Source organism: Diabrotica virgifera, chromosome 3, assembly GCF_917563875.1.
Source record: "Diabrotica virgifera virgifera chromosome 3, PGI_DIABVI_V3a".
Taxonomy (NCBI): Eukaryota; Metazoa; Arthropoda; class Insecta; order Coleoptera; family Chrysomelidae; genus Diabrotica; species Diabrotica virgifera.
In genome coordinates, this window is record NC_065445.1 from 50,389,182 (window position 1) to 50,401,637 (window position 12,456).

Genomic DNA, 12,456 nt, shown 5'->3' on the forward strand with positions numbered 1-12,456 from the left:
TCTGTCGGACAAAATACATGTGCCGTTTTCGTGGTCTGACCGTTCCAAATTTTTAACCTGTTCCACAAATAAAACTTCCCCTGTTCCAGTGTTCCCACATATCAAAGTTTGTCCGACTAGACACCCTTAAGCTATTAACAAATTTTCAGCTTGCTATTAATCAACTTTTTTTTCATACGCGGGATCCAGACCTATGAGCTAAAGTTGTAAGAATAAACGGAAATAATTGTAGAAATAAACGAAATTGATTGAATGCATGAAGCAGTATACGTTAGGAGAAATAACACTGTTATTGACACAACGAATAGTCTTCGTCGGTCAATTAACTACGTTGTTGTTTCAACGAATAGTGTTCGTTGACTCAGTGAACAGTGTTCGTAATATCAATAAAGTGATATTATGGTATATATATAATGAAAGTATTATATATTAATAAATGGATGTTCCTCCATTCAATAAACGTAATACATTGGCTCAACTAACTAAAATAATGAATTGATGAACATCGCTTTGTTGTTCGAATAAAACCAAGAATTGAACAAATTTTAAGAATTGCTTTTGTTATCTGAATTAACATTTTTATTAATATTACGTACCTTTTTCGTTGAGTCTGAAAAAGAAAAAAAACAAAGAAGCTGCCATCATCCTACCCAATAAAAGAGGTGTGCCAAACCCATCAGCGGAATGTAGCGCAGGCTTTGGTTACCAATACTAAAAGAAGATGTCAACAAGAAGGATATACCAACAATAAGATAAGAAAATTTTATACATTCATATGCAACATACAATGCACAATACGAACACTCACACAAACAATCGCAAAAAAGCGCAGAGAAATAATACAGAAACACACATAATCATCAGAATTGGATGTACCATAGGGCATAAAAAATCCACTCTAAGATCTGTTCAGCCAAAACATGGATGTTACCGTGGCCAAGTTTGTCAACCTTGATTTTGAAAGGACATACCTAATCTCCTCAACACCTTTGGCGATTATACACTATTTTTAATACAATTCTTTAATAATCTCTTAATATTTAAAACGATTTCTGGATTGGAAATCGAACCGTCAACAAATTTTTTAGGTAAAAATATAATAGTCATTACAATACGGTGGCTGATCCCATACAATCACAATATTTATAATAAAGTTTCTCTAATGAATTAGGGGAAGCTTAAAAATGACCAAAAAATTAACGACACGGCTTAGAAAAGATTTAGTACTTGTTGGAACAGAGTCTCGGCATAGAAGATGTTTTAAACACTTACACCTACCGAAATCATGGCCTAATACAAAAAATCTTTTAGTTCGTATTTTGAAAGGAACTACGAAACTAGACGCGTTGCCTGTATCTGTAATCTAAAAATACTAATCTATATCTACAGTTTTCTCATTTGTAATTCAATACACGTTTATGAGAATATTGTAATAAAATAAAAATAAACAACACACATAACAATAAAACATAAATAGCTTCATAAACTTGTCCGGACAAAAGTTTTAAACGCACATTCCAGAATCTATCAAAAAGAGAAACTCGAATATAGTGCTGACAACTACTTAGAATTCGGTAACCAGAGATGAATATCACACATTAATATCATTAAGATGTAGTTGTGAAAGTAATAAAAGTACTTTCCTATTGTAGTGCGTAGGCACACCTATACATCGTAACGATGTAAACACGTCGACCGAAAAATGACAACTGACTAAGACAGATCTCATGAAAAAGATAATGATCATAATAGTAGAAATATGTATAATGTGCTCCTAAAAGAATTGTCTATTTATATATCAATAATTTTAATTACATATCTGCCATTCTTCGTTGAAACGTCTTTAGTAGTGGTACTTTAAATTTTGACTTAAGTTAAACTATTGTAGTACTCAAGTTACTTACGTTATTATACTACTGTATAGCATAGTTCTGAAGATGGCTTTGCAAACCAAAAGCCCCCAGTTAAAAATTAAATATTTTCCACACTTTAAAATACATTTCTTTTTCCACTCATTCGATATAATAAAAGACGCAAAAAAATTGGGCTTATAATAAATAGGAAAAAGCCACAATACATTATAATGGGGCAAACAGATAAAGAAAAAAAGACAATTTCACATTCGAAGTAGATGGAGAAAATACATGCATGTTCGAAAAAGTTTCAGAATTTACTTGTCGGGATGTAAAAATAAGAAAAAGAAAAATTAGAATTTACAAAACAGTTAACAGGCCTAGAGCTATAGTTAAATCCATTCAAAATATGGCTGCTTAAGAAATTAAACATAGACCTTTTAGAAAGATGGGAGAGGAAGATACAAAGAGCAATATGGAGGTGTAAAAATAGATCGTCAATGGAGAGCAAGGAATAATAACGAACTTGAAGAATGATATAAAGAGCCAAAAATAACGACATTATAGAGAATTCGATATTTAGGAAACATTAAAAGAATTGGAAAGGAAAAAATGCCGAAGACGGTACTGTCACGAAAGGTAGTCTAAAGGGGAAGGACAAATATAATACCAAGAAATAGGCGGAAGGGCAACATATATGCAGACTTACAAACAAGGAATATTTATAATTTTAAAGAAAAAGCTTTGAACAGAAAACAATGGAAGGAAGTGGTTAAGAAATGTATGAAAAGATTATAAGAAATATTAAAGGTATATTATATAATCAAAACAAAATGACAAAATGTTATAAAGTTTAACAGACCTAGGCCTCTGTTCTTTATAAATAAATTAATTAATTACGTATAATGTTCTATCCAACTCAATATAAAATCTTTTACAATTTCTTCATTTTTGATAATATCTAACTAAAGTCTTTTTTTTTACAGGTTGGTGCATATTATTGATTTCCAGACATTTGTGAGTATATGAATACAATTTAATTATCAATAATGTTTTTTAAAGGTTTAGAATAAAAATTTACTACATAGATTTACCAAAAACGCTTTTGAGTCAATTTGGGGACAGTTTTTCTTTAAAACGAGTCTATGTGCTACTGTCTGTAACTGTGCTAGCTTAACACTGGCTTCTCCTAAGTCGTATGTTATGAAAACAATGTCATCGGATATGATTAAGTTTCTTTCCATCGATATTAACACCCTTTAAGTCCCACTTTAAACGCTTAAATCGTACTCAATGACTGTTATAAACAGTTTTGGCGACAAAGTATATCTCTGCAGTACCCCTCCGCCAATTTTTATCCTCTCAGTCATGCAATGACGGTTTACAGTTGTCGCGTTTTCGTATAAATTTCGAAAAATATTCGCATACCTGTAGTCTATTCTGCGTTCTGACGGGCTTTTAGGATAGCGACTGTTTACACTATATCAAGTGCTTTGCAGAAGTCAACAATAATAAGAACAAGGAGTCTATTATATTCAATATACTTTTCGTCTACAGTTTTAAGGCACTGCAAATGGGTATTTGTTCCGTAGCCTGATCAAAACTCTGCGTGTTCTTCTGACTGATAGAAATTAAGTTTTACTTTCAATCTGTTTGTTAGTATTCGAGTAAAGAGCTTGTATAGGTGGTTTAGTAAGTTATTGGGGTTATATATAGTTCTAGATCCATTAGTACTTTAAGATGCTAATCGGAAGTACTCTCAATCATATTGGAAGGTAAAGTAGAGGGCAAAAGATCAGTAGGAAAACGCCAGAACTCTTGGCTGAAAGACCTGAGGAGATGGTGTGACCATCCGCCATCCAGAAATCTTCGAAAGGAGACGGTACAATAAGAGGAAGAAGCACTTTGAGGCCTAATTTATCTCCTTTTGATGAAGGATGATTGTAACCGAATGTTTTAATTTATTTGCAATGTTTTCAGCATGAAAGCAAATCATGAATTCTGCTCAAAGACATCATAAAGAGCAGAAAAACAGAATATGTGGGTCATATTATTACAGGAACTGAATGCCATCTACTTCGCCTTTGAATACAAGGAAAAGTGAACGGACAGAGATGGATTAGTCGAAAGAAACTTTTATAGCTGCTTAATATTAGATAATGATATTGTTCCACAGTAGAATAATAATGTCGGGGAGCAGCCGATAGACAAAAAAATTTCAGGATATTGTAAACATGATGACGGCCAATATCTGAATACGAACACGGAACCTAAAAAAGAAGAAGGAATGCTTTGGTTATGCAGACATATATTAAAAAGTGTTTGGATTCGAAACATCAAAAGTGGAGCTTTTGGAGTGGCTAGTGGAGCTAGTTTTTGTCTCAATGAGTAAACCACCTTCTTTCGGAGATTCTTAGATGCTGCCCCATTAATGGGCCATAAATGGCTGTATTTGTTATGTATTCCACTGAACTGTAACTGAATGCCTAATAAAGATACACATACCAACAGTATTTTTTGCTCTAAATTTCCAATCTTTACCTAATCAAACTAATGGTTTAATTCTCTCTTGTTGTAATTAATTGATTAAATGAATAAAAAAGCAATTAATTATGGATTACAAAGTGTGCAATAGTTTCTTTCTAATCCATAATAGGGACGTGTGTCAAGGCTGTAAAACAAATTATTAGAGGATTATTCCTAAGCACACGCATTCGCCAAGCATAAGCATATTTTTTCAATTATGGTGCCGTTCTCTTTTTTATGGTGTTTGATTAATTGTTATAAAAAGAAAATTAATAAATTTTCTAGCATATATATTGTGTAAATTTATGAGCGAATAATTAATATTTATCATTAATTATAAAAATTAATTAATGCATAACCCACGCAGTTATTTGTTACTACTTATCACTTGAAAAGGTTCTGAAACTGGTTCGAAATGTCAAATAGCAGTTAAAAATGTTATTTTCATTACAATCAATTGTGGCTTAATTCCATATACATAAACATAATATTTTACTTATTTCTTGTTCAATTTTCAAAGGAAATGCAATTTTTTGCCAATCTGAGTTACAATACTTATAGCTTTTTCCGATAGCAAAGACCAAAAGATTTTAATTTTAATCGTTATAATTATGAAGCTGTTACAATTAAAAAGAGAGATACAAAGAATCAGAAATATGAGCCAATTAGGCATGGTCACAAGCTCGAGCTTAACTCGGCTCGGCTCGTATGACGAGCCTTTTCTTAATGAACTTTCCTTAATGAGCTTGCCAATATTTTAGCTAATACTTAACCCTTTTTCTAATTCATTTATTTCTGCTACCAGTGATACATTTGTTTGAGAATAAGTAATTCAGACTACAAATATGTATTCTCAATATACAGTGTGTCCGTGAAACATGGAATACTTTCCAGACGAGCCGACACGAGCCACGCGCTCAACTTGCAGCTCGAAGTTGAAACCGAGCTTCTTCTGTCGAACTCGGCTCAAAATCTGAAGCTTATCAAAAGCTCGGCTCGGTCTCGGCTCGAGTGCATCCCTAGAGCCAATCGCTAATTATCTAAGTCCTAAGTGAACTGACAGCTGATAACAGCACTGACTATTATTTATGGAAAGCCACAAGACGTCTCAAAAGACCAATTAATAATACAGAATCCGCCTATCAGGAAAAGTGATAGGAGTTAAGCATGCAATAATAATTAGTCTGGACAGATTATCGGAGAATAGGCCATTTTTGGGAAAAGTTATTTACCAGCAATTTCATTGCTGGAATCGAATCTCATGATTTTAAATATTCTGAGACACAAATATTAAAAGACACTGTACCTATCTAATGTACTTTACAGAATTGAAATTGGACTATTTAAGCGGCCTCAGGAATATTTTAAAATTATAAACAATTTTTTGGCTTATAAGCAAATAGAATATCTCCGGAAATATTAAATTAAAATAAATCATGAAAACGGTATTTCAAAAAAAGCGGCAGGACACTTCTTTTAAAACAAAAAACGTTTAATTGTGGTTCCTGAGATACAACCGGTCAAAGTTGACGGGCATAGGATCATAATTTTCGAACCATCACCCCTTTATTTTTGTCCTCTTTCTCCACACCAATTTTATTATCTTTAAAATACTCAGAACATATATAATTATAATAAAAACTATCGATATTACTAGTGAAAATTGCCAAAACTAGAAAAATTCAAATCAAAAATTAGGTTGGAAAAAATGTAATCTCAAAATTCAAAATCGGTATGCGTTAAAAAAATGCATTTTCTCGGCTTCCCATGGAGCAATTTTCTTCATTCTTTTTTTTTGTTCCCAAGTAACTCGAGAAGAGCCATCTAACTAACGCATTCTTAAATGTCAAAGTTCCTTTGGTTTTGTTATAATAAATTAATTTATTTATTAACAAATTTTTTAAATCTATTTAAATAAAGATTGTTCAAAGAACTATACATCTTTCAATTGAGAATGTTTCTGTTTTTAACGTTAAAAGGTACACTTTGTAGTGAGTAGCGAGGTAGTGAGTTTATCTAAAAAAAGTCTACAACTGAAAAAAATATGCAGCTTTCATTTCTTATAAATAAATTAATATATTATAACAAATCACAAGCAACTTTGACATTTAATAATGCGTTAGTTAGATGGCTCTGCTCGAGTTACTTGGGAGCAAAAAAAGGAATGAAGAAAATTGCTCCGTGGGAAGCCGAGAAAATGCATTTTTTTAACGTATACCGATTTTGAACTTTTAGATTACATTTTCTCCAACCTAATTTTTCATTAGATTTTTGCTATTTTTGGCAATTTTCACTCGTAATATCGATAGTTTTTATTATAATAATATATGTTATGAGTATTTTGAAGATATGAAAATTAGTGTGGAGAAAGAGGACGAAAATAAGAAGGTAATGGTTCAAAAATTATGATCCTTGTTCCGTCTTCTTATGGTTTAGTTAATTTTTGTTTCGGTTTTATTTTACATGTAGATGCATATCAGAACATTCCTAAAGCTTGGGTAAATTATTTTCCAGAAATATCTTAATAGATTAAAATATATTCATTCTTACCCATAGTTCTGGGTAATAATTGTCAATTGTATTCCTGATTCTCTTTATAAAGTTAGGTATTTGGAAAGTTTGTGCGAGGCAAGCTATGTTGCTGCTTTTTAGAAGGACAGTGATGACGATTTGTTAATTACGTTTTTTTTTCCAAAGTGAAATTTTGTAGAAGAGATAAAGACATTTTTGCTTTCCCCACCACACGGGATTTCTGGACGAGCGCTATTTGTAATTTTAGTAAGTAGTAGCGAACAAAACTTTGATCTGTGAACACCTCTAGCAATCAATAAAGAGTTCTATCGAAAAGTGTCGCCGAATATTATTTTAATTTAAAGTAATATTTAATAGCATCGTATATTCACGGTAAACTAATCGTGAATCAAAAAATCCTATTGCTTATATATTTGCCTAAATGTCTGTCAACTTTGACCGGTTGTATCTTAGGTACCACTCATCACAATTAACCGTTTTTTCTTTTAAAAAAGCGTTCTGCCGCTTTTTTTCCAATACCCTTTTCACGATTTAATTTAATTTAATATTTCCCGGGATATTCTATTTTTTTATAAGCCAAAAAATTGTTCATAATTTTAAAATATTCCTGAGGCCGCTTAAATAGTCCAATTTCAATTCTGTAAAGTGCATTAGATAGGTAGAGTGTCTTTTCATACGAAAATCATAGTTATTTTTATGTATTATAATTATTGTTGTTATTATAGCGACCGTAAATTTTTAATTAACAATTCAGTTGTTGCTAAACTGTTCATTCAATTTCCATCGGCTTCTGGAATTAAAATCTATACAAAAAGAGCTTTTATATTACCAAGTTATTTAATTATTGATAAACAATTACTTATCTAAAATTTTATTTGAAAATTAAAGATTTTGTTGAAAAAACCCGCATTTTCCGGGGAAATTTTTCGTCGAAGTAAATCGGGAAAAACACGACTCTATGCAGAATTTAATTTCGGTGAATTTTTATTAGGGTGTTTTTAGTGTAAACTTATTTGGGAGCAAAAATTAAAAAAACACGATTTTCGGGCGCCATTTTGTTTATAAAAAAAGTAGCACACTATCTGCGGATTTTGCATAGGTACCTATGTTTCTAATATACAATCATAAGATTCGATTTCAGCAATAAAATTACTGGTAAATAACGTTTCCTCGTATTTTGCTAATTAGCCCAGAGTAAATCAGGAAGCTGACAGATTTGCAGTATCATATAGAAAGTACGTTTCAACCAAATAACAGTGAGCCTGTATCTGATAGAATAGAATATGATCAATAACACATTGAAATTAAATTTACTAATCCGAAAGAGATTGCAACAGAAATAAGAGAAAATTTTATATCCTAAGAAAGCTCCCGGGTTTAACCTGATAACGAGAGAGGTATTAAAGCTATTATTTAAAAAGGCCATAATTAAACTTAATACCTATTTATTGCTACATTTAGGTCAAAATATGTACCTAAAATGTGGAAAGTAGCAGAAATGATTGTGATTTTAAAACCAAGCAAACCGCCACATGAGTTCAGAATCCTCTAGTCTTTTATTTATTTCTGTCTCTAGTCATTTTACTAATCTGATTTAATCTGTCTCTTTATTGGTTTTGGAAGTGAGCAAGATGACGTCATTGATAATTTTTTTTAAAAGGAACTTCTGTTACCATATATACAGAAACCATGACTTTGCAAAAATATTTCTGGCTAAAATACAGAAAAATCAACATTGCTGTTTAAAAAATACTTTTTAATCATGATTTTATTTAAAATATAATAAGTAGACATATAACTAAAAATATAAGATATAGCCAAGTTTTTTAACGAGTTCTTTATCGATTAATACCGAAATTAAAAATTATCTTTATTGATTTATTAATTAGTGGACTAATTGCACTATTTTCTGCAGAATCGGTACTAAAAAAACACACCGTCAATCAACATATCTCATTAACTTTAATTTAAATTGGATCACCCAGTATTTGAAGCGACAAAAATGATCAAAACGATCCCACAGACAGTGGTCATTCCATAGTGTCTCCAGATCTTCGTACGGCGAATTGTTCTGCGAAATCAACCGTTCTTGACTATTTGGCGAAAAAAACTTTGACCAGAAATGTGGTGGACATAATGGGGTACGAGTTATTCCGATGTTTTTGTCTGTATTAATTTTGTGATCGAATTTTTGAAATTCGCAAAACTACTTAAGATGATAGAAATGCCGAAGTCGTCGTTCGCAAGGAACGCATGGAAAAAACATTTACCTGTACCGGGAAAAGATATGTTAACCATTCTTTTATAGATTACAGTTTTTAGTAGAACTTGTTAGATTGACATACGTTTATCGTTAAATTATTTTTTTTATTTAGCTTAAATGCCTCGACAACTAGGGCCATTGGCATTGTACAATTGATTTCGCAATCAAATTATAGTGTAATGTGTAGTGTATGTGTTGAGCAAATGTCTTATTACTTGGTAAAGTCGACTTCATTGTCTTTACAAAAAGACGCTAGGTGTATTAGGGGAGTGCAATTAGGACGAAAATATGCATTGTTTCGGAAAAATTCAAACAAGCTTATATTTTTCTAAAACTTTTTTTGTTAGTTTATATACATGTTAAAGTAAAATGTTCTACTCGCAGATTTGGCCGCTAATTGTTTATTAATTGTTTAAACAATAACAATTGTTTTGTATAAGTAATTTTAAAAATATCGATAAATTCATTATTTTACTTTGATCAAATATGTTTTTATTTTGTTTTTGATTATGCTGAATCCAAATATGGCATTGCAATTTAAAAATTCTTGTACAGAAGCTCTTATAGAGTGTGTCTGCGTAGCTCGGAACCACATGGAAAACTTTTTTATTATCAATTTTACGAAAAAAGTTATTCTTAATAAAATGCTCTTGATAATCCAAAATCTAAAACTCAACCATCAGATATCAAATTTTATCAATTTTATACGAGTTATGTCAAAAATATGAATTTCGTTTAAGAGTAAAGTACCTTTATATTCCAGAATATCAAAAAATGCTATTATGAAAAGTTGTTTGAAATTAGAAACTATGTCTAAATATACAATTACATCATTCTAATCGAAAAAAAAATTCAACTTTTTCGCAAATTACGGATACTCATCATTTTATTACAATTATGATAACTATTTTATTATCACTTTTACGAAAAAAAGTTATTCTTCATAAAATGCTCTCCCTGGTCTAAAATCTAAGAGACAATCATCAGATATCAAACTTTTTTAATTTTATAGGAGGTATGTAAAAAATATGAAGTTTTCTTAAGAGTTAAGTGCCTTTATTATTCACAATATTTTAATTAGAAGGATGTAATTGAACACTAAAACAAATTTTTTAATTCCAAACAACTTTTCTTAATAACAATTTTCGATATTGTGAAATTTAAAGGTACTTTACACTTTAGTGAAATTCATATTTTTTGGCATACCTCGTATAATATTAATTAAATTTGATATTTTATGATTGCATCTTAGATTATATACGATGCAGGTATTTTATAAAGAATAACTTTTTTTCGTAAAACTGATAATAAAAAAGTTATCAATATGTTCCAATTTACGCAGACATACTGTATAAGAGCTAAAAAAATTTTTTGCTGAACATTTATTATTGTGGAAGCTTATTATTAAATGTATTTTAGGTAAGTTTTATAGAAAAAAGTTTTGATCACTTTGTATAAACATTTTTTTAGCTGGTAATTTTCGGTTTTTGTTTTACATTTTTGTTAGCTTTCTTAATTTTCTTAAAAATGAAATAGTTGATTTCATTTTTAAAGTAAAATAATTCAGTTAGTTTTAAAGATTACATCCTAAGCTTTAAAAAAGCACTTATAAAACTGTAATAGATCTGTTCAAACTTAAATAATACCGTCTTAAAGTGGTGGTAATTCTATAAAACTACGAAGATTTCAAAAATTACAATTTTTGAGACGTCATATCATTTGAATTAAATTTTTGAGATTTTTTTTGAATAAAACATCATTTAGTAAGATGCTTGAAAGATAAGTTGTGCAAAATTGAGAGTTTTATAAGAAAAATTGTATTAGTTACACATTTTTAAATCATTTTTAAACAAAATTCATGTAAGGCTCACTTTCCGCCCACACCGTACATTGATATGTCCATACATTTTATTTCTTTCTATTATAACCATAAGATGGCTTAATTATTCTTCTTTCATGTTCAATTTGTAAAATTTTATTTGATCAATTAGTTAAAGAATTACATTAAAATAACTCAACCGTGCACTTCGCCGTACGTTAGTTTGTCCACGTACGTTAGTTTGTACGCCAATGTTTGTGAGAAGGGTGACTTTAGCGTTATAAATAATAAATTATAGAAGATACAGATTTAATTTTAGAAAATTCTTTATATTCTTTATATAAGGTTTTTTTTGTAAAATATTCTGAATTTTTCAATGGTCAAGTCAGTTTTTTCTAAAATGTCTATTTTCGGAGTTATTTAAAAAACATCTGATTTCGTAGTTCATTTGTTTAATAAAAAATGAAGCACCCACTTCTCGAGTAAAACTTTTTGTTATGTTGTTTATTAAACATTTCTTAAGAGGAAACAGTAGCGATCAACAGGTAGCGAAAACGCGTTCCAAGATTGCGGCTGTAATTTTGAATATTTTTTCGAGATATTTGGCACACGTATTCGTAATATAATAAAGAATGGCGGTACAGAGCCCAATTTGAAAAATATATTAATATGTGGAAATTACTCTGTAATTAAATACAATATTAAAAAAACGAGCCTGTACCGCCATTAAAAAGAACAAAAAAATACACTTTCTTCAAATAAACTTTTTTATCCGATGCCTACATTTTGTGTCATTTTGGAACTACTAAAATTTTTTATTTTATTAGTAGTTCCAAAGTGACACAAAATCTAGGCATCGGATAAAAAAGTTTATTTGCAGAAAATGTATTTTTTTGTTCTTCTTAATGGCGGTACAGGCCCGTTTTTTTAATATTGTATTTAATTACAGAGTAATTTCCACATATTAATATATTTTTCAAATTGGGCTCTGTACCGCCATTCTTTATTATATTACAAATACGTGTGCCAAATATCTCGAAAAAATATTAAAAATTACAGCCGCAATCTTCGAACGCGTTTTGGCTACCTGTTGATCGCTACTGTATCACCTTAATGAAATTACAGAAAGTTATATCTTGTTTGATTTTTCCGAAGTGAAAATCTATATGCACTCCCCTAATTGACAACTTTGATTTTCTACCAAGCCGTTCATGTTTATCTATTTCATTTCGAGCTCTTCCCGTTTCTTTTTAACAGGATCTATATAAAGGTTGAAGAATGTTATGCTCCCTTTACACGGTCACACCGGATTGCTTTTGGTGGTGGCTCAGGAATGTTTTGGACAGGGATTTCTTTTGAGGAACATACGGATCTCGTCTTGATTGAGACGGGTGTATTAACAGCATAAATAAACATAACAAAAATCTTTTCAGGATCAAATTTCAAGGACAACTCGAAATCAA

At 30.5% G+C, this 12,456-nt stretch overlaps 1 protein-coding gene across 1 annotated transcript in view; it reads left to right on the forward strand.

Annotated features, from left to right (window-relative positions):
• The window catches only part of LOC114342329 (cadherin-related tumor suppressor), a 509,267-nt gene that overhangs the window by 191,186 nt on the left and 305,625 nt on the right, over positions 1–12,456 (forward strand). Inside the window, exon 3 of the mRNA XM_050647448.1 lies at positions 2,840–2,870. Coding sequence (XP_050503405.1) covers positions 2,840–2,870 — 31 coding nt within the window. The remainder of the gene's footprint in view (positions 1–2,839; positions 2,871–12,456) is intronic.